The sequence below is a fragment of the Apodemus sylvaticus genome (genome assembly GCF_947179515.1).
Source record: "Apodemus sylvaticus chromosome Y unlocalized genomic scaffold, mApoSyl1.1 SUPER_Y_unloc_2, whole genome shotgun sequence".
NCBI lineage: Eukaryota > Metazoa > Chordata > Mammalia > Rodentia > Muridae > Apodemus > Apodemus sylvaticus.
The window spans coordinates 279,116-305,599 of record NW_026262996.1 but is presented as its reverse complement, the minus strand read 5'-3'; the positions used below and the strand labels follow the sequence as shown (position 1 = coordinate 305,599).

Genomic DNA, 26,484 nt, shown 5'->3' with positions numbered 1-26,484 from the left:
TCTGCTAGGACTGGTATGTAGCAAGAGAAAAGAAAGGATATGAACTTTAGGTAAGGGCTGACAGGCTCCGGCTGGCCTTGTTGCCACAGGCATCATTTCGCCCTAAGCAGAAGTCGCAAGAGGAATGAGAAGATCTCAAGTTTAATCTTCATTATTGTATCTGAATTACTGGATAATGTCCATGCTGCTTCGGTGCAGCTGGATTCTGTCACAGAGTTACCCTTTAGGATAAGGAGAGTTCACTTCTTCCTAGGGGCAGCAGCACACTCACCCTTGAAAGGAGAGGAAGACACACTACTCACAAGCTGAAAATTTATTATTATGAATTCCAGTACTTAACAATGTAAAAACAGCACTAAACAAAGGCCTTAGGAACAAGGAGGTTTAAACTCAGGTTTCATCATAACTAGAAAGGTCTTGATGTAGTCTGAGAGAACTGAAAGAATTGAGTAAGAGATCAGCGGATGATGTATCGTACATAAGGAACCTCGATGTCGTCTCCACTCTCATTGTTGCAGCACAGCTCAAACACAAGGGACTTCACATGATGGCCCAGTTTTCGCTTTGACACACGGCTCACGATCTCTGTCATCCTGAAATCAAGGAACAGGAGACTTAAGAAGGAAGCAAACAAACATAGAAGGAAAGGTGTTTTTTCATTATAAAAAAAGAATGGGGGACCATGAGTAGGATACTACTCATGGGTTGTTGAGAATCCCATTGAAAGGCTTCCACTCCCACCAGCCCAGAGGCTAACTCACGGCTGATCCAACCGTTCCTTGAGCTTGGTGGCTGGCATAAAGAAGGAATACAGCATGGACACACCCTGGGACAGCATGGTGATTTCCAGTTTGTGCTCTGTCTGCAGAGGTTAGATGAGATAGGACTGGTAACTGTGAGATGGATAGTGCTACTCAAATGGACAAGTCCCCACAAAGGGGGAGTTCACAGAGGAAGGAGCCTTACCTTAAAGTAGTCTAGAAACTGCTTGAGGGTCATCTCCTCACCACTAGGTTGCAGTCCCTGCACATCAAAGCGATCCCACAATGTCCACTCTTGATCATAGTACTAGAGGACAAAGATAAGTGCTAAGACGGGGCTTAACATATGTGCTTAACTCATTAACCACAGCTCTATTATCAAAAACACACTTTGTGACATTACCTAACCATGATTAGGGAGCTTGACTCTTTGTAAGGAAAAGCACACACACCACTAAGACCCTGGTTTCTCCATCCCTCATTTAACATACCCCGTAGCTCTCCACGCAGTGTTATGTAAGCACCCTTCCTGCTTTGTTTTCTGCTTTGTTGAGACAGAATCTTACACTCTAGCAATACCTGGCCCGGACTACAATTATGTTGTAGTCTATGTGGTTGACGAATGAACAGAGGTATTCAAAATATATCTCAGTGATGTAACACCATCTCATCTGCTGTGAAGCGCACCCCCCACCTCCCCCCATACATGCACACAAATACACGGTATGGATACACATACACGGTACTCAGCTTCTCTAAATGGTAACATCAACATTTCCTATGCTCATAGGTCCCATACCTGGTGACACGCTGGAGCCAGAGGTGTAGAGAGGCTAAAGAACGGCAGAGCCAAGTTGATAAAACTGTTTTTGTAAGACTCCAGTTGTTGGTGGCCCTGAACCACCTTGTACAGCTCCAGACACACAAGGCCAACTACAGCTGATGTGGTGGTTGCAATGGCTGGGATGATCTTGCCTGCAATCAGTTTGCTCTGTAAGACAGACAGTGACTATCAGGGATTACTCTTTAGGAGGAAGCAGGGGTCTACAGAAGGCCCAAATGAAGGAAAGTCAGCCTGGACAAAGGTCAGTGGTACGTCACAGACTCGTATTACCTTATGCCGGTCTGCAGGGGAGATGTCATAGTTTTCAGCTCGTAGGTTGGATGCAGCCACAATGAAATCCATGTGAAAGTTGCTGTCATCATCCTTTTTTTTTTTTTTGAGTGGAGAATTAAAGAGAGTGAATGTCTACTCAGGATACCACTGTCTCCCCCAATTATGTACTGTTAACTCCAATGATCATGGATACTGTCGTACAGGTGTTTTTTAATTTTGTTGTTGTTGCTGTTTAAGTCAAATATAATTAAGGCAATTCTCTCTAACTCCTTCAAATCCTTCCTGACTACTGATCCCTGCTCTCTGTTTAAAAACCTTGCCTCTGGTCTTGCCTATATTTAAATATTAACACGTAAAATAGAACCTACTCAGTCTGTGAGTGCTACTTGCACTCCATGATTTCAGGGATGACATCTTGGTAATGAATAAACGTTTAGAAGACTCAACACCAGGGTAGAGTATTTCTCTACCCTCAGACTTCCTTAGTTGCCTGTAGTTCTCTGTCTATGGGTGGGTTCCAATAATAACTACCCCCTCCCCCTCCACACTCCCCCTCCCCTCCATTAAGTGTCTCTACTGGGACTCTGCAAACTCACAGGCTGCTCAGTGGAGCAGGTCAGCTAACTGCAGACCTTCACCTCTCCTTCTGATCCTCCAAAGTTTAATCCCCTACTATCATCCCCAGCTCTGCAGCAGAATACCTGTAGCTGCCTCTCCACTCATCTGTAGTGGACCCCACACATCTTTCCTTCCTAACCTTACCCCACACATCCCATGCTTTGTCCCAGATCTGAACTATAGGAGGCCCTCTCTGGGAAACTGCAGGCCATTCTGGTCCAGAAAACAGGTAGGGTAACTTTAACCAGATCTCCCCCTCCCCGTAAGCTCCTTCACATCAAATCTACTAGCCTCATCCCTAGCTCTGGGGCAGACTACCTGTGGTAGCTTTCCACCAAACTTCATCTCTAAAGATCCCACAGATGTCTTCCCCTCCTAACTGCTTTGTTCCATCCCCCAATTTCAGCAAGCCTTCCCTGGGAAACCAGAAGCACAGAAGCATTTTAGTAGGCCTTCTGCTGTGGTCTCTCCTAACTCTCTGCCCCCATAACCAAGGCAATGACTCATCCACTCCTAGTCAAACATCATGCTTTCCCTCCCTCTTGCAAAGCCCTGTCATAGCCCCAAGTCCATTCCAGTTCCTAAGTCTCAGGTCCCAATACTAAGAAACACATTTTACCTGGAATCCCCAGTCCCCACACCTATCAGGACCTCAGAAGATTTTCCTAGAGGCAACACACAGCCACCATACTCTACTCAGACAGGCCTCATATCTGAAGCACAAGTAAAAAGCCTTAAACTTAAAAACAGCTTTTCTAGATATGATAAAGGTCATCCTTAAAGAGGAAATTAGCAAATTTCCTAGAGTAATTCAAGACCTGAAAGTGAAAACAGATTAAACAACAACAACAACTCCTCCCCATCCCAAACTGTGGGAAACCAGAAATGAAAAGCATAGGAACTTAGACAGGAACTACAGAGGCAAGCTCCACCATCAGAAAACAGGAGATGGAAGAGAGTTTCTCAGGTGCTAAAGATGCCATGGAATAAATGAAGTCCTGCGTCAAAGAAAATCCGAGGCACCATGAAAGACCAAACCTAAGAATAGTGGTGGTAGAGGAAAAAGGAGAATCCCCAGTACAAAGGCTCAGGAAGTATTTTCAACAAAATCATAGAAGAAAAACTCTCTACCCTAAAGAAATAAATGCATATCAAATTACAAGAAGCATACAGAACACCACATATATTTGGACCAGAAAAGAAAGTCCTCTCGCTGTGTAATAATCAAAGCACCAAACATACACAAGGAAAGATAGGAGGGAAAAGGACCAAGTAACAAATAGAGACAGATGTATGAGAATTACACCTGACTTCAAAGGAGACCTTAAAAGCCTTAAAAGCTTGGAGAGATGATGTTCCAGAGACTCTAAGAGACCACAGATGCCAGTCCAGAATACCATACGCAGAAAAACTTCCACTGTACAGGGAAAAATTAAGACCATTTCATGATTAAAAAAACAAAACAAAACAAGCAATGAAAAAACAAACAAGCAAAAAACCAAATTTAAGCAGTATCTGTCAACAATCTCAGCTATAAAAAAGGTGCAAGAAAGAAAACTTTGCTGGAAGTGGTGGTGCACGACAGTAGGATTTGCTGAAGGAGGCCAGGCAGGAGGATCACGAGATCGAGGCCAGCCTGAGCTACTCATTTTCAAGCCGGGGAGGGGGAGGGGGGGACACAGACACACCTTTAATCCCAGCACTTGGGAGGCAGAGGCAGGTGGATTTCTGAGTTCGAGGCCAGCCTGGGCTACAGAGTGAGTTCCAGGACAGCCAGGGCTACACAGAGAAACCCTGTCTCGAAAAACAAAAAAACAAACAAACAAAACACTGAAAACTTCAACCTAAGGAGGTTACACCAAAGAAAATGCAGGGGCTAAATAATAATCCCAGACCAGGACATCAAAAGAAGGGAAGATACGGATGGACAGACGGACGACGGAAATGCACTCTGACATACTTACCTCACCACCACCAACAAAGTAACATGAATCAACAGTCACTGGCCATTGATATCTATCAAAATCAAGAGTCTCAAACCCTAAAATAAAAGACAGAACACTAACAGAATGTATGAGAAAACAGTATCTATCTTTTGGCTGCATGTAAGAAGTACAGTTCAACATCAAGGATAGACATCAATCACCTCAGGGTAAAAAGAGAAAGAAATATGGATCCAAGGAACAACAACCAAAAAATATGGATAGCGTGGCCATTTTAATATTTAACATAATAAGCTTCAAACTAAAACTAATAAAAAAAGACAGGAAAGGACAGTACATAGTCACCAAAAGAAAATCAAATGAGAAGACATTTCAAGTCTAAATTTCTATGTTTCCACACACAGGGCACTCAAGTTTGTAAATCACGCCCTGACCCTCCCATGCTGACAGTGGGAGTCTTCAAAATACCCCAGTCTCACCAATGGACAGATCATCCACACAAACACTGAACAGAGAAATGGTGGAGCCAGCTGAAGTTATAAACCAAACGGGCTTAACAGGCATTTACAGAACATGTCACCCAAACACAATGGAACACAACCTTCTTCTAAGCCCCTATGGAACTTTCTTAGTGAATTGACTATGTGCTCAGACACAAAGTCTTAACAGATACAATAACGTTGAAATAAAGCCCTGCATCCTTTCTGATCACCACGGAGATCAGCAGCACAAACAAGAGAAACCTTACAAACTCAAGAAAACTGAACAACTCCCTACTGAATAAAAGAATGGGTCAACACAGAAACTAGAAATAAAACACTTTCTAGAACAGAATGTAAATGAATATGCAGCAAACCAAAACTTAAAGGACACAACGAAGGCCATTCAAAGGGGAAAATTCATAGCACAAAGTGCTTACACGAAAGTTGTCATAAGCTCTAGAACAAAATGAAGAAATCACACCCAAGTGTAGAAGACACACAGAATTAAACTCAGGCTTGAAAAAATCAACAAACCAGATATAAATGAGCAAACAATACAAAGAGTCAATGAAACAATGGTTGGTTTATTGACAAAATCAATTAAGACTGACAAACCCTTATACACCTTAACTACAAGGCAGAGAAGAACATCCACATAAATGAACAAACAAAAAATTCAAAAGCAAAAAGGGGGCCATGACAACAGACAGAGAAGAAACCCAGAGAATAGTAAGGACATACTTTAAAAACCTGTATTCTACACTGGGATGGAAAGTCTAAAATGAAATGGGTCATTTTCTCCCTAAGAAACACTGACCAAAGTTAAATCAAAATCAGATAAGCAATTTAAAAATACCTAAGACTTCTAGTGAAATAGAAGCAGTCTTTAAAAGGCTCCCAGTCAAACAAAGCCCAGAGCCATATAATTTTAGCACTCAATTTTACCAGACTTTCAAAAGACTTAATGCCAATGCTTATAAAATTACGCTACAAAATGGAAACAGAACACTATTCCATGAGGACACAACTACCCTTAAAATCAAATCACATAAAGACCCCCCCCCAAAAAAAATTACAGAACAATTACCCTTATAAACACAGATGCAAGAATACTCAGTGAAGTACTTGCAAACCTAATCCAAGGACACTTCAAAAACTCTTCATCCACCATGATCTACTTGAGCTAGGGATATAGTCCCACTAGACTAGGCTAGTGCGGCGAATAAGTGTGGTACACAAATTGAAGAAAGAGTAATGGGAGAGGCAGCTAAAATTATGGCAATACAAGAGGTATAGTAAAGTAGAAAGTTCCTAAAAAGCCGTGTGTGTGTGTGTGTGTGTGTGTGTGTGTGTGTGTGTGTGTGTGAGTGCGTGCGCACATACATGTATACCCACATGTATACACACCATCCACCCATGTGTACACGCAGGCACGCACCCAATTGGCCATCTCTTGTAAACAAAGGCAGGCTCCATTGCTCGGATTGGGTTCCATCCAAATGAGTTACTGCTCTAAGAGGTCCCATGGGAATCCCCAAATAACCGAGGCTATTGCAAAGACTATTGGTGACTCTTCTTCACAAACTGACAGCAAGACCCCATAGCTGAAGACAGCACCTGCACAACTCACTGAACATGGAGATGCCTACACAGAACCTTCACCCCTACAGGCTTCCAGAGTTTTTGGTACAGGAAGTTGCTCTGCATGCTATCAAAAGAAAAACATAAACAGCAAGCCAGCCACAAATCTTTTATCTGCGACAGTGTTCTGCCTGCAACATGTACTAGGAAAACAGTGGTATAAAGCTTGTGGGAATAATCAACCAAGGATTGATCTGACTTAAGGCCCACAACACAGGATGGATCCATACCTGATACTGCTTGGGTGACCAAGAACCTGAGATATTCCAGGAATCTAGTGTAAAATCAAGTAATACCGGTCTAAGCAAAGAAAGAAAAAAGAAGCCACAATGACAAAAAATGACTCCTGATGACTGATACTCTTCTATATTCGTGGATCCGTGTCTTATTCCACCAACATCAGAGAAGCTTCCTCCTGCAGCAGACCCACAGACCCACAGACAGACAGGGACCCACAGACAGACATTTAGGCAAAGGGTGAAGAGGCCTTGAAAGCCCATCCCTAAATGGGATGCTGCCATGAAAGCCATCACTCTTGAGTTCAGGAAATCTTACGGAAACGAAGGCAGGGAGGGTGAGTTTAAGAGCTAGAGGGGATGGAGGACTTCAAGAGAACAAGTCCTTCTAAATCAACTGAGCAAAGGTCGTATGAACTCAGGAAGAGAAGCAGGATACACCTGTCAATTAAAAAACCGATGGCCAGTATAGGAAAGGGCAGAAGAGAAGGTGGGACGTCTGGGAGGCAGAAAGAATCTGGGATAGAGCCAGGCACAGGAAGATCTGTTCTGAGAAGATCATACGAGACAGACACATGGTAAAATTGAACACAGGTAACCAGCCCTGTGGCAGAATGTAGATCAAAGTAAATGGGTTATACTGAGTTATGATCTGGCCAAAGTATCTGAAAATATATTTTGCTGTCTGTCTGAGTCTTATTTAAGGGAGCATGGAGCTGGGTGGAGGAACCAGGACTAACTTCTACATTTAGGAGTAGTTGGCCAATACACACTAGAGTAGACAGTGTTTTGTGTCGGTGATGCTTTTACTTTAAGAGTTTGCCCAAGAAGCTCCTGATGATGACCAGCACTGACAGGTAACATGGCACCACAGGCTGCATGCACTACCAGCTTGGGCAATGTCATCAAGGCCAATCTAATGCTATTACCAAGACCTACCTGGAAAAGAGACGGTGCTGCTCACCCAATCTCCCTCTGGGAAAAAAAAAAATCTATCAACCCTCTCATGCAGCCCTAGAACAGGAGCCAGAGAACTGCATTCTCGTAATCCCAGCATGCAGGAGATAGAGACGGAATGACCCTAAGTTCAAATCACCCTAGGCAACATAAAACTGCTGTCTTACAAACATTTATAATCAACAGCAAATAGTCTCTGGGCAGAGGACTCAAGCTTCAATTAGGGCTTTTGTACAAGACAAAGCAAAACATAGCTTAGACCAGGTGACATTCCTTGTATGAGGTAGCTACCCCACCCCTACCCCCAAAGCTCTTAACACCCAGATTAATTAGACTACTCTGGTCCACAGTGGCAAAGTTAAAGCCAGTAGAAGGGCGGTAGGGGAGGGAAAAAAATCAAACTATCTGTTAATAGAGGTTGGGAGAGAGGACACTGCTTGATACAGCATGGTGATACAGCAAATCCCCAGCTACCTAGATAAAGGAGGAGGGCTGCTTTTGAGTCTGGAGGGAGCACAGGTCTATAGTGGTCAGTGTGGTGGGTGCAAAGGAGCCCTGCTGGAGTGGCAGGAAATTGAATGGAGGTGTGTAGCATTGAGTGGGGGATGGGGAACGGAGGGGGGGGAAGGGGGGGAGCCACTAGAGAGTCCCAGATGCCAGGGAAGCAAAGATTCCCAGGATCCAATGGGAGGACATTAGCCGAAATACCCAACAAAGGGGAGACAGAACCTGTAGAGATCATATCCAGTGGATAGGCTGAGGGATGGTACCACCAACCCATCTCAAAAATTTTAACCAAGAATGGTTCCTGTCTAAAGGAAATGTACAGAGTATAGCAGAGAGTGGGAAAGGCCATCCAGAGATTGTCCCACATAGGCAACCATCCCATCTGCAGACACCAAACCCAGACACTATTGCTGATGCCAAGAAAAACGCTTGCTGACAGGAGCCTAGTAGAGCTATTCCCTGAGAGGCTCTGGAAGCACTTGACCAAGCACTTGAACAGAAAGGGCAGAAGCTCGAAGCCAACCATCCGACTGAGCATAGGACCCCAATGGAAGAGTTAGGAGAAGGACTCAAGGAGCTGAAGGGGTTTGCAACCCCACAGGAACAAACAACATCATCAACTAATCTGAACACCCCCCTTCACCCCCCACCCCCCCTCCCGGAGCTACCAGGGACTAATCCACTGACCAAAGAGTTTACAAGAGAGGCTCCAGCTGCATATGTAGCAGAGGACAGAGGACCGCTTTATCTGGCATCACTGGGAGGGGAAGCCCTTGGTCCCGTGGAGGCTCGATACCCCAGATACGCCAGTGCAAGGGGGGATGCTAGGGTAGTGAGGTGGGAATGGATGAGTGGATGGGTGGGGGGATGGATTGTGGGGGTTTGTGGGAACCCAGGAAGGGGACAACAACAACAGCTAAAATGTAAATAAATAAAATAATCAATAAAAAAAATTTAAGAGTTTGTGATGTCTTGTTTTCTTGGTTTTGAGAAGTCCTGTTTTACTAGGGTTTTGTTTGTTTTTGAGAAAGAACTTAAAAGTTTGGTGGGTAGGGAGGGGAAGATGATGTAGAAGGACTAGGGGACTAGGGAAAGGAAGGAGAAGAATATGCTCAATGTATATTTAAGTTTAAAAACGTTTATGATAGAGAAAAAGTTACTACTGGTTTTGCCTTTCTTCAGGTCTTGTTTCTGTCATTTCTAAGAGATAAAACCCCCCGGCTCTTACATTTTTTCCACCTTCTCTTCCCTAGTCTTAGGAGCAGATTGTTGTGTTGTAGATGTGTCCATGGAACATACCGAATATTGACCTGTTGTGGTTTGTGGAAATCAAGCCAGGTACTGGGAACCTACATCCCAGGACCAGTGAACTAATGAATATGTTACTTAGGGAAGAAGCTGTTATCCCTACTTTACTACGCCAGCCTAATTCCCAACTACATTCTAATTATCAACTCTCATGCCCACAGATGTAGCTCTCACCCTTCATCAAAGAAACTTCTCTTTTTAAACAGAAGGAGACCACAGCAGGCCCACGATCTTGACAAAAGCTTCCTGCTAGGCATCTGTGCCCACCATCCTAACGATCCCAGCTACCCCAATACCAAATACCTTCTCAAAGTCAATGGGGTACATCTTGAATCCAAGCAGCTTGTCTGGAGTAGGAAGTGAAGTCTTGAGTTCCTCCAGGTGGCTGTCATCTGCAGAAAGCAAAGGACACCACAGTCTCTGGTGAACCCATTGTACTGCCCAAGGTGAAATAGGACTGGGAGGTGGTGTTTATGGAGAAGTATTTGAAAAGGAGAGGCATCCTGGAAGGTGTATGGGAACGGCGGGGTGGGATGGCGGGGGGGGGGGGGGGGGGGGTGTTGAGAACAGAAACCACTTCCCTGCCGAAAGTGCACAAGGACATAGGGGTGAAGAATACAAACACATGAAGACCTGAGTAACAAAGATGAACACCCCCACACAAGGAAGCAGCACATTCATACACAATGAAAGATGGAAGGAACTCACTTACCTATCAATAAGTTAACAGACAAATACAGAGGCCTACTAAGCTGGGAGAAAACTGCAGGGGGTATATTAATGTATAGCCGTTACACTAAATGAAATAGATGGGACACAGGAAGAAAAATCTGGTATGATTTTGCTGCTCTGTGGTTCCACTAATATGATAGAGCTAGTGGTCAAAATATTGAAACCAAAAAAGTAGACAAAGGTTTTCAGGGATGGTGAGATGGTAGAGGATGGGAGAAGTTGTTCAAGGGGCACAGGAGTTTGGTTTTCTAAGATGAAGATGATGGACTTGGGGAAAGTGATTCAGATAACTTCACAGGAAGATAGAAAATAGTTAACGTAAAGAAATGGCAAGCAACGGTACAGGGGAGAGACATATTGTTATGAACAGTGAACGAAGGAGGGAAAGTCTGAAAGGAAGATTGTTGGTCAAATACCACTCACGAGGAGACAACTACTCTGAAAGGGAAATTGAGGAACTGTATCAACTTGGGAGATTTGTACAAGAGAAGAGATTCTTCAGGGAGATCAGAAGAGAAAACAGAGCGTGACACAGGAGTGCAGAAATCGAGGTGTGCTTTAAGCAGATACAGAGAGAACAGGAACACAGAGGGGAAAATAGAAGCGACCTATTACCAAGGAGACAAAGTAGCAAAGGTATCAAGACACCCAGAGGGCAAGGAGCAGTCAGATAATTTTTGCATGAAAATAAATCAAGAAGAATCAAGAAGGAGAATTCTGTAATCACACAAGGAAGGGAACGAACCATTTCCAATAGCCTGTATTGCAGAGAAATGAGATACAGAACTTTTGTTTTTTCCACCACCCATCCACCCTAAGCACAGACTAGGTAAGACTCAGAAATACAGTGGAAATCATGGCTAGTGGCAAACACCAGAGGGAAGGCTGAGCGGGACAACACACAAACAGGTGATAGCTGAACGAATGGCTGAAGCATTCTCACCGACGGTGGCACTGGTACTCTGCAGCTCCTGCTCAGAAACATGGATCTTGATGCCAGACTTGGGAGAAAACTTGGGGACCGGCAGAGACTGCAGGACTTTGGCCACAGAGGCACAGTCCTGGGACCCTCCTAGTCCGTATGTCTGAGCAAACAGGTTGGCAGCAGCCATCACATAATCCAGATGCAGGGGCTGAATGAAAGGTATGGCAAAGAAAAGTCAGCTTAACAACCACAGGGTGAGAGTAGAGACCCACTCCCCACCCACCCACGTGGGAGATCCCCAGGACACTTACATTGTTTGTGTCAAAGGTGAGCGGATGTGGACAGCGTTTTGGTCCTGACCAAAAGAGTGCTCCAGAGCTCGTAAGCTAGGAGAATGCAAAGGTATGAAGAGGACCGAGGGAGAGGCACTCTGAGGCAATCCTCGGGCCAAGAAGCCTAGGTTCACCATTCTTGGGAAATTCACAATGAGCCAAACACACAGCGAGTTCAACTTACCAATTTATATGAGGTGCAGGCTAAACCAATGCAATACTTAGAAATGCAAATTAGTCCTTTCTAAATGCCCACAAGCCATTATCATACCGACTTCACAGATTACCAAGACTTACCAAGACATTAGGCATGACACGACTCAGTGTCAAACACAGCTGGGATTGGAGCCCACAGACAGCTGCATGCTAAACTCTAAAATTTCTCACTCACAACTGCAGCCCTCAAAGAGAACTCAAGACGTGACTCAGCCTTCACAAGTGCAGCTGGAAAGGAAACTAAGACCCTTGCCTGGCAGACAGAAGATGGAAAACACAAATGCTTGCACCAAGTACTGGCCTACACCTTGCCTTAGGCTGCCTGTGGCAGCAAGACTGCCTGGAAGAAGCCATGTCCAGACAGAGGACAGTAAGCGTCCAATTTCCTGGAAATGTGTCCAGCCAAATACATCCACTGAGTATATACTACCTGGTCTGGAGGGAAGTTGTGCAGCAACTGCTGGATGTTGTGAGAATACTGGGTGTGCCAGTGCTGGTAGGCCCACGTCACACAGTCGGCCCAAGTCTGTGGCCTCTGCAGGACCAGGCTGCACTGTATAGCCTCCAGTACTTCCAAAGGCTGGGTGCCTGCTAGCTGCAGTGTCCGCTCCATGAACTTGGGGTCCCTAGCCAATGCAAAGATCTGGATTACTTCACAGGCCTAGAAGTAAGGTTTCTGGAGAAGCCTTCTTTCTCCACGGAAAAAGTCAACCCTGACCGCTTCCCATCATCCTCCACCAGCATGAGGCTCAATTAACCAGTAATTATCCAAAGCATCCACTGAGGATGTGCCTGAAGAGAACAGACAAGGAAGGACACCTTGGTTGATTGGCTTCTGTTGGCTGTTGGTTTGCCTGTTACTTACGTGAGGTATTGGTTAACGTTTTCCGCTGACTGCTTGAAGAGACCTTCAAACTCATCCCGAGCCCACTACAGACAGAGCAAACAAATGCATGTCAGCAATGCCCAACAAAACAGGTTCCTGTACACATTAGTGAGACGACCAGTTAGTAAAGCTTGTTCTGGGTGAAGGCTGCATTCAATCTGTTCAATGAGGGTACCCGCGAGTTCCAGACCCAGTGGTCATACTTTGCAGCCAAGTATGTTATGTGTGAGAACCTAGAGTGTTCATAGCAACACAGGTGTGATGTGTTTGGATTATAAGAAAGAGAGACAGAAAAGAAGTCACACTTAAAAGAACATGATCCGTAAACAGTTACCTATAGTACTGAGCAGAACAGTACCCAGGTCTCGATAGGAACTCCTCTGTTGTTTTGGTTTTCCACCAAGGTTTCTGAGAACTAGGAGGTCACGGCTGAAATGGTCTGGGGCATGTATACAGACACTGGACATATAGATTCTAAATCCTAACTCTAACACATACTAACCTGCTTTTACGACCTAGTGCAGAGGAATACAACACCCCGTAGCCACCTGGTTTTTAAATCTCTGATGTAACTAGATTTTACACTCATCAAAGTCAGTGAATGAGCACATGCATACTGCAAGATTGAGTATGGTGCCAACTACAAAGAACTTTAGCAAAGTATACAAACAGCCCATATCTAGTTTAAGTGCTTTACAGAATCTCGATGGTAGGTATTACATTAATGCACATTGTGCAGATAAGGAATCTGAAGACCACACAGGGCTCCTACAAAGTTACTGAACACATTCTAAAACCTTTTGCACTTCTCTGCCTGCTGGGCAGACTCAGAGCCATTTTATAACCTCGAACAGGAAAATCAGGACAAGGAAATGTGGTTGGAACTCTCCAGTCCATTCCTTCCTGATCTCCAACTCCTTAGCATGGCCTCAATATACTGACACTATGAGCCTACGGGCAAACGGAAACCAAACAACCTCCCACCCCACCCCATGGGCCCCGCTGGACTGGACTGGAAGAGCACAAGCAGGACTGGGCTCTGGATTTAGTCTCCAGTGCAGCATTCATTTTGTCCAACCAGTGGGCACACAAGATTATGTACGTGACTACACAGGCAGAAGCCACACTGAAAAACCAGCTGTTTAAATCACTTCAGGTAAGAGTTTAACAAACCAAAAATGCACTCACTATTACAGGTAATTTAGAACATCAGCACAGACAACAATAGCCGATTTCTGTAGCAAAAAGCATCGGTTATAGATCATTCTCACTGTTCAGACACATGTCCAATTGATGTTCTCTTTAACTCTTTCCAAATTAGAAGGTTAAGGTTAATTACTGGACTTAAATATTTCTCATAATGTTCAGTTTGATTGTATTTTTTCCTTCTGCCAACCCCTCCCAGAACCTCCCTAAACTCCCTAGACACTTAACTCAGGGGCCATCTCTCAAGAAAACACAGTAAAAAGCAAAACCCGTAATAAATAAATAAATAAAAACCCACAAGCAAGACAAGAAATACCAAAACAGACGCACCACAAGAACAAAACTGAGGACCACCTGGCCACCTACTTATGGGCATGGGGCCTACCCTGGAATGTGGTTGATGGATGCCATAACAATCCATCGCAGACAATGTTTTTTTCCTCTTCTGAGCAGCTATCAATCCTTTCGGATAGAGCTGGAACTTTGTGCAGACTTCCCCTTCTTTGTGTTGGGATTTTGCTTGGTTTGAATTTGCACAGGATAACTCCAAAGAAACCATGTCTGATAGATACGCATGTGGGCTGATGCACATATGCTCACATATGACAGCACACACACACACACACACACACACACACACACACACACACAGGTAGAGTTCTTTTTTTAAAGAAAGGAACCAATGGCAGGCACCCTGGGTATTGGTATAAAGGGACGGGATGTGTTCTGGACAGAGAACACACAGGAAACTAGAATCTGTAGCATGAGACTGGCAAAGGCTTGATGACCTAACCCTTCCACCTCCCATTCCTCCCAAGGTTGATCACCTGCAGGGTGTGTTCAATGGCATTAGGGAAGTTCTTCAGTGTGCAGATGGGGATGGATTTCTCAGGTGGGTCCTGGCTTGAGCTGTAAGATTCTGTCAAGAAGGGAACAACCACCTGCACGTTGCCCTTGGTGCCCAGAGTGCCTGATTCCAGCAGAGGCTTACGATAGTAAACACAACGGCGGTCCACGTATAATCCTTCAGGGGGATGGGAAGAAATGGCAGACATGTAGCAGGTATGCTTAGATAAGACAGGAACACAAGTCAGCTTGGTCTACAGGGTGAGTTCCACGACAGCCAAGGCTACATAGAGAACCCCTGTCTCGAAAAACCGAGACAAGGCAGGAACATAAGAACCTCACACATACACACTACCCTGCTCTTGCCCTCCTCACTCAACTCCAAACTTACGAGCATCCACATTGTCTAGGGCATTGGCCACACCATCCAAGTTTTGGAAGAAGTCATCATCATAGACGTGTTCTGTCTCAGGGCCTACTCGATTCTGGTGGCTGAATACCCTGATGTGTGGATTTATGTCACGCACTGCTGCAGCAGCAGTCTCAGACTTTAATTTCTGGGTGGGAATATGAAAAACAGAGCTGTTTCCCATGCACTGATGCAACAACACTCCATAGAGATATCCCAAGATATCTTTGATCTCATAAAGGGCAAAACAAGGCTCAAAGTCGATCAGGCTCCAACTGTGTCAATACCATCTGGCTGGCCACAACAGGTATTATAAAGCGGATTAGAATACTCTCTTATGACAGCTACACTTCTATTATTCATGAAATTCCATTCTCTTTTGCTTTAAGGATTGTAAATGAAATTTGGCACCACAGAATATTTTGAGTACTAAAACAAGAAACGGGATGGCCCAACAGCTACTCTATTTTCAATTAATGACATCCAGACTAACCCAAATGAAGCCTCAGACAGACTGAGTCATGTTTCACTTCTCAAAAGCCTGCTCTGGTTCTACTTTCACTTGTGGTGTAAATGGATTGTGGCCTCCTCCACCTGAATTCTCCGTTCTTTAAATACCACACAACCGAATGCCATATCTTTCTTCAGGCTTCTACTACTTTCTCATGGTCAACTGTCTGCCCACATACTGGTACTGTTTCACCACTGATAGATCAGTTTTCCTAGGAGAAAGTCTTCATAAGCACTGAAAACAAGTACCCTCCTGCCATTTCCAATTGCTACTTCTCTGGTCTTCATTACTTCTCTTACACCTTTGAAATTCTAACATTAACCATATGCCACTTATTACAACAGTAGCCAAGCACGTTCAAGAAGAGTCTCCAAAAGAGCTTTTGGGTATATAGGTCATAAACACCACAACTTCCCATGTTAGGATTTTAAGCATAATATTTAAAAGCATTAGTCCACTTAGCACACTATGTCAAGAACAGATAAGCATAAGCATTTAGCATAAAAAACACTTCCAGTACAGAACATCCTTGAGGACTCATACCATACTCACATTTTTATAAGTATGTTTTAGGTTACATACTCTCTTACAACAGCTCTGTGTGAGTGTGTGTGTCTGCCCGCGCGCGCGTGTTTGTGTGTGTGTGTCTGTGTCTGTGTCTGTATATATATACATACATAATATTTACATACATAATATATGTATGAACTAGTGGGATACTAGTGTACTAGTATAGTACTAGTGCAATTATTTTTAAAATTGCATTTTATTTATTTGTTTGTTTGTTTGTTTTTGTCATCACTTCCTAGTTATCTGGAAAACACGTTCCCAGAACTGGCTTCCTAAAAGTATGAAAGATATTTGTCCTTTCCACTGATAGAGCAATGTGGGAGAGGAAAGACAAACAGTATTTTAATACCATCTAAGTTATTATTTAGTCTTGCAGACTCAGTGTTATAGGAGGAGGATACCAAATGCAATCAGGAAGCTTCTCACTTACTCCAATCTTCCCATTAGAGGGGCCTAGGAACATTTCTTTTGTTACCTTATTATGTTTTCTAAATCTAGAGTCTAGGATGCTTAGTGTAAGACAAAGCAAAGGAAAAACGAATTATCAGCGAGTCAATCAAGGTTAACACTGACCTATAGGGAATGCCCAGTTATGCCTCTTTTACCCATCTCACAATGTCACATCTGCAATGCACAAGCATTCAAGCTTAGGTGAGGAGGGAAAACCAAGCAAATGAAAAAATGTGACAGATAATAATGTCTATTGACCTCGCACCTGAATGCCTGAAAAACAGGAGGGAACTAAAGAAAAGGAAAGGAAAGCAGAAACATCTAAGCCATTTAGATTACAGTCAAATAGAAGAGAGAAGCCATGCCATCCTACTCACTGTGACGTCCCAGGGACGGAAGAGAAACTGTCTGTTCAGGTTTGACTTCTCAATGGTGTCCATGTCTGTAACTGTGATTTCTCCGTCCTCCCCACAGCCAAGGCCAATCATGGCAAAGTTCTTGAGCAGCTCACAGCCAATGGCACCTGCACCTACCTAGAAGTTGGTAAACCATATGATCAGAGTGAATAGTGATGGCATATGCTAACCCACCATTCCTTACACCCAAAAGAAAACACCAACAGAACATAAGACTGTGTAGGAACAAACATTCAATTCACATGTATGCACATTCCTATGGGTGGCTGAGAGGAGGGAAAGAAAAAGAGATACATGAAGCCTTTCCTCGACCAACCACAAAACAGGTGGTGTGATCAGGATACAAAAACCAAAAGACGCCCCCCAAAGAATCAAAGAGAGAGGGAGGGAGGGAAGGAGGGAGGAAGGGAGGGGGGAGATAAAGAGAGAGAGAAAAAAAGAGAGGGGGAGGGACAGAGGGAGGGAGGGAGGGAGGGAGGGAGGGAGGGAGGAGGGAGGCAGAGGAGGAACAGATGGAGGGAGTGGGGGAGAGAGGGACGGAGGGACAGATGGAGGGATGGAGGGAGGAGGAGGGAGGCAGAGAGATTGATGGAGGGATGGAGGGAATGAGGGAGGGACAGAGGGATGGATGGAGGCAGAGAGAGGGAGAGAGAGACCCTAGAAAGGGTCGACAGAGGCCATTAATGTCAATCACCAGGAAGTACTTCTGCTTGCCAAGCTTCTCTTGTAGGTCTGATCCAAATACAGCTACCTGCCCATCGTAACGGTTCTGGCGCTGGATTTATGTGAATGAGTACAGAGAGGTTAGAGAGACACTTTCCTCAAGATGTTCCCAAAGTTTCCTGATGCTCCCACAGACCTACCGGCAGGCACTTATCTTCCATGAAGGGCACTCTGTGCTCCGGGAGACATTCAAGGGCATCAAAGTACAGCCACTGCCTAATGGGCATAAACTTTCCAGAACAAGCCTGGGGAAAGAATGTTGTCAGTAGCCTAACTGGACTAAAAGGCAGCGATGGAATCAGAAGCACACAGCAGCAGTCCACACCCTTTCCCACCAGTGCTGACCTTCATGACCTCTTGGGCAGCCAAACCACCAATGAAGGCATTCATGGGTGCCAGATCCCCAGCTGCTACATAGGCCAACTTCCGGATGAGGTCTATGTCCAGGCTATCCTGCTGAACTGCTGGCAATGCTTGAGCATTCACAGCTTGTGCTAAGGTCACCATTTCTGTAGCATCCTCCTGGTCAGACAAAAGGAACCACAATAGAGCCTATCAGGTCCTACTGGAGGAAGAACAGGTATAGGATACAGACAAATCAGAGGTTCCTGACTGGCTTCCCACTCATTTACCTCATTATGGGGCCGAGGAGGCCTTCCATGCTGAGTACAGAACTGATGTAGGGCCTGGAAGCCAATGTGGAGCTGAGCAGGACGACAGCACTTAGCAAAATCTGTTACCACAAACTCTGGCTCGGCCAGCGAAGCGAGTAAGGGTTTCTGTGGATAATGGGCATAAATTGAGACCAGATATGAACAACCCAGGAATCTCAAAAGCAGGAGCCCTACTCACAGCCCCTCACCACCTACTCACAAAACTGATCTTCTGAGATACTTTCACTTGACTGACAATGCCTCCACGGATGTACTCAGAGAAGCTGGAGGTATCACAGATACTAAAGGTATAGGGACCTGAAAGATGAAAAAGATGGAGAAGACTGCCAATCCAATCTGTGTCCTTTGCTACCCTCCCAAGATCAAATACAAAATCCTCCCAGTCCATGCCTAAGGCACATCAGCTTTTTATAAATCGCAAGCTCTACTCAGATAGGGGCAAGCGGGTGGGCAAGCAAGTAAGCAAGCAAAACATACCCATGAAACCAAACCACACCACACCACATCCATCAAAGGCACTGGACTTCAGAAATCCCTGCACTTCAGAAATCAACTCAGGAGGATTCAGAGTTCAAAACTAGTCAAGGGTTACCCATACCAAACAGAACGGCCACAATCTCATTCATACAGCTTCAGACTCTGGGCACTAGGAAGGTGACACTACAACTGGCTTCTGTTTCAAGGCAGAAAAACAAAATGGGGGGGAGGGAACCGATGTCTCCTCTAACCAAGATCTGATTCAGTGGCTGAGTGTGACTGCTTCTTGCTCTCCAGAAAGCGGGAACTTAGTTAAGTACCCAGCACCTACACTGGGCAGCTCCCAAGTGTCTGCAGCTCTCAGACATATCCCAAAACATATACACGCATACAAAAATAAAATAAATGTAAAACAAGACAAAAAGAAATCTACTTGTCTCCATCTCCTAAGCATCACGTACAGACTCTGTAAAGATACAAGCCAGAGGACCTAACTTTTCTTACAGAGGTTCTGGGGAATCAAACTCAAGTACTTGTGAGAGCACAGCAAGAAGTTTACCAACTGACTTGTTATATTAATGTTCTCCACTTTACTAATATTTAGTGACTATCGAGAAAAATAAGTCTGGACATGTTCAAAAGAGAAGCAATTCTTTTTCGTGTGCTTGTTGATTTGGAGACAGGTATTCACATAGCCCAGGCTGGCCTCTTGCTCTGTAACTAAGGCTGAGCTTGAGTTTCTAATCCCCATCACCCACCTCCTGAGTGCCAGGATTACAGGAGCCATCATCCACAATGGCACCTTTCTTACAAACTGCTTATATTCACAGAGCCCAAGGGTGGAGGGCTACAAAGCATTAAAAAAAGAGTCTTTGGTCCCCTCTCATCACTGATCAGTTTCAGCTCATGCAGAAAGACTTCCTAGCAAACAAACATCACCTTGAGTACTCAGAATCACACTCATTTAAGTCTGGACAATACAAAGTAGTTGATACCAGGGTTTACTAGATAAGATCTTTTAGTTAGGAGTACAATTCAGCACGGCAAGTCAACTGAAGCCAGCATCAAATATGTAAAGACTCACAAGTACCTTATACATCTATCCAACGATTATGAAACATCATGCTACTTTGACTGTGGTTGAGCTCACTTATCTCACTTTAGTTTTCTGCAGGTGTTTTAATTTAAGGGATATTATCTCTACAGCTTTGTTAATCTCACACCTTTGCTGAGATTCACTGTATTTGGCCTTCTGCACACACTAACTGCTGTGTTTTAAAGTACTACAGACTCTTCTCCTTAACTTGTCCATCACTACCACACGGTCTTCATGCATTTTCTCAATGAAGCAGTTTGGAAGACTGAGGTGAGCCCTCAGGTTCCATCTTTATCTGCTTTCCCCAAGCCCCAGTGTAGTGGTTCCCTCCATGTGCTGCCTTCCTGACTGCAAAACAGCATTTTGCACGGTTATTCTAAATTCAAACTAGGGCCACATCGCTTACAGAGCAAGCGCTCTTACAAACTGAGCCACCTTTCCAGCCATTAGTCTACCAGAACCTAGTTTACCAAGCACACACACTAGAATGGACCTAGTCACTTAGCCTTTCTGGAGCTTAAAAGAGAAAATTGTCTAAAATAAAACCAATGGGGGTGGGGGGGGAGTCAAAAGGGAATAAACCAAGGAATAAGTGGGCTGCCTGACAATACTTGAGAATGAGTCCAGTGTCACAGAAAGAGATGGTGCACTGGAGGTGGGAGATACAAGTTAGGCCATCCATGTTTTATCAAGGCATGGTGGCTTTCTAGCACTCAGGAATCAGTACTCAAGCAGGAGGACTCTTGAGACTTTGAGACCAGCCCAGTCTGCTGAGAAAGTTCCAGAGTGATTCCTGGCTTCTGATATAGCCCATATCACAGTGTCAACCTTCCCTTTGTTCTCTGTGCTACCACCTCTCACCCTCCTTCCACAGGTTTCCCATACCCAGAACTTTGATCTCTATGGGACCAATGCCATTGAGTTCACTCATGCCCTGAACTTCTGTGAAAGAGACAAAATCACCACTTTCAAATCCATGTCGGGATTCCTCCAAGCAGGTGACAATGCCTGGATTCTCCTGGTTGGGGAAAAAGAAATAAGAAAGAGATTAAGAATTAAGCCATGCACATGTGGCATGCTTATAGTCCCACCATCCTGGAAGACAGAAGGTTCACCTTGAGTTCAAACCTAGCCTCAACTACTTATGAAGAATCTCAATTTCTCTCTCTGTCTCTCTGTCTCTCTCTGTCTCTCTCTGTCTCTCTCTCTCTCTCACACACACACCACAAAAAGAGAGAGAGAGAGAGAGAGAGAGAGAGAGAGAGAGAGAGAGAGAGAGAGAGAGAGAGAGAAACTACCAAGATTTATAGTTAAGGGCAGGCAACTAGTGGTTGCAACCTCAGTGATAGGTTACTGACGTATTTAGTAGCAGATCCCAAGTCCAATTGTTGGGTGGGAACAGGGGAAGGGAAAGAAAAGGGGGAACAGGAAAAGAATTTAGAAGAATGTGAGGGAATGGGAAAAGACAGGACCAGGAATCATCTAGACAAAGAAAGGTGAGAAAGGAGGGAGAGGGGAGAGGAAAAAAGGAGGGTCAGAGAACAGGAAAAGGAAAGGGGGGGACACCCACAATTACTGCCTACGTCTGCATGAGAACCTATGGGGCTGGCCTCCTTACCTTAGTGATCATTGAAATCATGGCACTGAGCGGTTGTTCCCCATTTGAATCCGTGAGAATCATTTCCTCTCCAAAGTCACAGAAGAGTTGTCTAGGGAAGGAGGCAAAGGGAGTGGTGCTTTGGACTAAGCACAGGGCCTTCCAGCACTCAGGGTACTGGAACGGATCAGGTGATGCTCATAACCATTACACAGGAAAAAGTGAAAAATCATTTCAAAACTGGTTGGTGGAGGAGGACATGAAGGCTTGGGAGACTCTTGGCCTATGTTTGGTAGACGTTAGACAAAGGCAAGCACTCACCCAACTAGGCCCCGAGTGTCTGCTACTACCAGCTTGATTCCACGGCTATGGCAGAATTCACCCACCCGCAGCTGATATTCCAAAGGAGTGTTGGTAAGAACCACTACCTGTAAAGAACAATAGGTTCAGGTTTGGGGTGGAGTGAGAGAACTAAAAAGCTGTCAGAAGTGAAAGAGAAAGGAGAAGAATCCAACACCCAGGCTTTGCTGGCCCAGCCCTTTTGTCACATAGATACACAAGACTCAACGGGTGTCAGACATAGTAAGGGACAGAGAACAGCTTTAAAAAACACTACCAACTGCAGCAATAATAATAGCAGTGTTGGACAAACAAGGTCTAGTTAATTTATCTGGTGAAAATAGACGGATGGCCATGTACAGCCAGGTTATATATTCATCAACAGTGACTACCCAGTCAACCTGGGTTTCCTCTCATTACACCTCCCTGTACAAGGGCCTGAGAATTTATACATGCAGGTGCTGTGCTCCAGACCTCACTATAACATAACACAACACAACACCCTTCTACAAAAGAATCCGCCCCTCTGGGGAGCTCTAACTGCTACCTAAATCTCCTAGTTTTACAGAACCAAATCCGATATAAGGTGCCTGCCTAAATGGCAACAAATCTGGAAGAATAAGGTGGGGGGCATGGGGATACTCCAGGGTACCTGAAAACCACTAAGGAACTCCTCAATTAGAGGTCCAGTATAGGTGAGCACAGGAACGTAACTGTTGAGTTCAGCAAGTCGTGGTTGGGATATCTCAGCTCGGTTTTTACCAATATCTTCCTCACGTAGGTAGTACTATGAAAAGGGGGTTGAAAGATAGGACTGAAACATACACAATGCACGTGCTGGAGCATATGCAAGAAGAAGTCAAAAAGACATATACCTGGGAAGACAGATCAGCCCACTGGGCAGTGCCCTGGTCATGGAGTGTGACAGCCTTGACCCCACCAAGGATGATATTCTTGGCAATTTCCACACCCAGACCCTGCAGGCCTGATATTAGCACACTGGAAGTCTGGAGATGCTTCATTGCCTCATGACCAAGTACATACCTGTCAGCAAAGAACACTAGGTTAGGGTCTGCCCCACTCTGTGCCTTCTCCCAATCTCCATCTCCCATCCTGAGTACCACTCACAGCTGGCGGGAGTAAAGTCCTTCATCTATGTCCATTTCCTTATTTTTTGACATTCCCTAAAGATGAGCAAAGAGTTCCAGGGGAGATAAAATAGTAATGAGACTTAGACATTTGGAAAGACAGAGGTACTTCACCACCCCCACTGATTGTTTCCATCCTGACAAAAGACATACTCACGTTGGTTGGCCCTGGGGGCACACCAAACATCACAGAATAGGTAGGAGACCAACTAGAATCCAGCTTAGAGTCAGGTCCAGACACTTTGCGTTTCTTGGACAGGACTGAGCTGGACATCTGAAGAGAAAGGGAGCATCACCGTTGAGGCTCTGTGGCAGGAACATTTTCTTCAGAAAGGTTTTCTGTACCCGTATTGTGTGTGTCTGTGTGTGTGCCCTGCTATCCTTCTCTGACAGAGAGGGCAAAAAGTGTGTATGCTCAGATAGGCACTAGAGAAGCCTGGAAAGTTAAGCAAGCATACAGGCATCCTTCAAAGGAAAGAGACGTTTACCTTCCTTTCTCCTGGAAAGCTGGGAACAGACACAGGTTACACCCTGGTGACATTTTGCTGTCTGATGAGCCAGGCTCCACCCGTAACGCCCCAGAAACTGTTTTACTCATCCCAGAACCTTTCCCTCTAAATCCTGGACACTGCTTCTAGGCCATAAAACCCATTCTTATGAGGGATGTGACTGTACTAATCAACAGCCTCAGTGGTTCCTATCGGCTTTCTCAGGGTCAGGCCAATGGTAACACACATTTATGTTTCCGTCTGTCAACCTCTCTAGGCTGTAAATCTTTGGCACTATCCTGATTCAATAATAGCCGTCCGTCCTAGTCAAAGAAGCCACGGTGTTCTTTGTAAAGAATCCCAATGTCGTAAATTTGTTGTGCACTTGGGACTGAATTATTATTATAATGCATATGTCCAAAATTCTGCTGTGCTTAAATACTGCTAAAGTACGGCTAATGATCTGGGTCAGACTCCCTAAGTCCACACCCAGGCACCAATTCCAATGTCAGGCTGATCCCAGTTTCATTCTTAGCTCATCCTGATGGTGTGTACCTGCCTGCTGTAAAACCTTCAAGCATGCTACAGAGGGGAGATCAGTTTAAAAGTTTAAAAGTTTACATCCAAAAGAATCAGTGAGCAATGCCCGGCGGTGGTGGCGCACGCCTGTAATCCCAGCATCTGGAAGGCAGAGGCAGGCGGATTTCTGAGTTCGTGACCAGCCTGGTCTACAGAGTGAGTGCCAGGTCTACAGAGAGAGACCCTGTCTCGGAAAATCCGCCACAACACAAAGAAACAAACGCAAGGAAAACACTTTATAAAACAGTAGGTCACGGATGGAGGTGTCCCTGGTTAGAAAGGTTCACCCAAGACGGAGATCCAGCATTACGCCACCTTCTCCCGCCTCCCCAGCATAACGCTACCCTCTCCCGCCTCCTCAAATACTGCCTGTCTCCCGCTGTCCCCTTCCTGCACAAGTAACAGAAACCACTGCCTACCTGCCTGTCGTCCCTGAACCCAGAACATCAAAATGAGCCCCTTAACCTGATGCGGATCGAATCCTTTCACTGTACTGTCCCACCGGGCTAGCCGCCCGCCCGTACTAACAAGGCCTGACCACTCGGCCTAACGGTTCCCGAGGCCTCCCACCGCAGAGGCCAAGATTGTTACCAATGCTGGTGCCTGTTTGTGCTCTCTGCCACTCTCTTCGTACTTCCTCTTCCTCGAAGACCCGGTCCCAGACCGGAGCAGCCTCCACCTTCAGGTCCCTCGTCAGCAGCCAGCTTTTCGGGAAACTCCTTCCACAAAAGGAGCGTCCTTCTCCTCACACGAGGAACAAGATGGCGCCGGCCCAGCCGGAAGCGGAAGGGAGGAGCGTGACCCACGCCGCCCCGCCCGCCTCGCCTGAAGCACTTATGACGCACCCAGCCCAGCCGGAAGCGGAAGGGAGGAGCGTGATCCACACCCGACGTGAATGATTTATGACACACCCAGCCGGCATGAATGAATATGCATGAGGGGGCGGGGCTTTAATGTCCTGTTTGGAGCCTCACTGATCTGAGACTATCTAGCTCCTCACAGCAGTGGTCATTGCGCCTCCTGGACGTATGAAAGCTCTGGGAAATCTGCGGGAAAATGCTTACAATCCAGGCAGGTATGAGAACACGACAGCTGCACACAATATACAACATGCTTTGAAGATTTAAGCTCTTACTCACTTACCTATGCTGTCGGATCTTTCTTCTACAACCCAGCAAATAATGCATATGAACACTGCACTAGACCGCGTTCCCTGTTTTCTAAAGCAGAAAGCATCTGCTATGGGGGTCAAAATGGCTTATTCAATGTGACTTGTACCTTTAAAACAGAAGCTGAATGTAAACCTGCCATTAAACAATCATTGTTGTAAAACTGATGTATTGTTGTACGAGGTGTACTTGAATACAAAATTAAATATAAGGGGCACAGAGAAGGCAGGAGACATTCTTCACTTTTAATGTAGTGAAGAGAGAGGTCTTGCAGTTTGTTCTTATTTGATTGGTTGTGGTTTATCGTTTCCATTTATTTAAAACAGTTCTTTTTTTCTCACAAAATCTATCCTGATTATGGTATCTCCTTCCTCTACCCCTCCCAATACTTGCACACCTTCCATCCCTTCTGGATTCCCTTCCTTTCTGTCTCTGATTATAAAAGAACAGGCTTTTAATGTTTAATAATAAAATATAACAAAATAAAACTTACCAAGATAAAACAAAAACTATGACAGAAAGAAAAGAAACCAAGAGAAGGCACAAGAATCAGAGACCCACTCATACATACACTAAAACCATAACACACCACAAAAACACTAAACTGAAACCCATAACATATACCCAGAGGACCTGGTGGAGACCAATGGAAGCCCTGTGTGATTTCTGCCTCAGTCTCTGTGAGTTCATATGAGCTTTGCTCAGTTAATTTAGAGAGCCTTGTTTTCTTCTCTCCTCTACCCCCTTTGGCACTTACAAGCTTTCCAGCTTTCCACTTCCTCTTTTATGAGGTTCCCTGAGCCCTGACAGGAGGATTGGATGGAGGCATCCCACTCAGAGCTGAGTATACCAAAGGTTCTCTCTGCCTCTCTGTCTCTCTCTGTGTCTCTATCTCTCTGTGTGTCTCCGTCTCTCTCTGCCTCTCTGTCTCTCTGTCTCTCTCTGTCTCTCTGTCTGTCTGTGTCTCTATCTCTCTCTGTGTCTCTGTCTCTCTCTGCCTCTCTCTGTCTCTCTCTGTATCTGTCTCTCTCTGTCTCTCTGTCTCTGTCTCTCTCTGTCTCTATCTCTCTCTGTGTCTCTGTCTCTCTCTGTCTCTCTGTCTGTGTCTCTATCTCTCTCTGTGTC

The 26,484-nt window shown here is 45.0% G+C and overlaps 1 protein-coding gene across 1 annotated transcript; it reads right to left on the bottom strand.

Annotated features, from left to right (window-relative positions):
• Window positions 1–298: 298 nt before the first annotated feature.
• Window positions 299–24,956, bottom strand: LOC127676066 (ubiquitin-like modifier-activating enzyme 1 Y). The gene is made up of 26 exons (XM_052171991.1): window positions 24,782–24,956; window positions 23,281–23,397; window positions 23,104–23,159; window positions 22,851–23,019; window positions 22,628–22,762; window positions 21,958–22,064; window positions 21,658–21,748; window positions 20,925–21,057; window positions 18,666–18,763; window positions 18,425–18,571; window positions 18,138–18,314; window positions 17,933–18,037; window positions 17,764–17,844; window positions 17,031–17,186; window positions 15,105–15,270; window positions 14,695–14,891; window positions 12,641–12,705; window positions 12,206–12,401; window positions 11,539–11,613; window positions 11,246–11,435; window positions 9,874–9,962; window positions 1,876–1,968; window positions 1,561–1,752; window positions 967–1,068; window positions 762–862; window positions 299–593 (listed from the first exon to the last, which is right to left on the bottom strand). Exons 2-26 carry the CDS (start codon window positions 23,395–23,397, stop codon window positions 458–460), a joined length of 3,174 nt encoding a protein of 1,057 aa, XP_052027951.1. The 5' UTR covers window positions 24,782–24,956; the 3' UTR covers window positions 299–457.
• Window positions 24,957–26,484: the final 1,528 nt, after the last annotated feature.

Coding starts and splice junctions, on each gene's coding strand:
- LOC127676066 (XM_052171991.1), bottom strand. CDS start 23,397: ATGTCCAGCTCAGTCCTGTCCAAGAAACGCAAAGTGTCTGGACCTGAC. Junction 23,020..23,103: donor GGACTTTACTCCCGCCAGCT/GTGAGTGGTACT, acceptor CTTTGCTGACAG/GTATGTACTTGGTCATGAGG. Junction 11,614..12,205: donor ACAACTTCCCTCCAGACCAG/GTAGTATATACT, acceptor GCATTCTCCTAG/CTTACGAGCTCTGGAGCACT.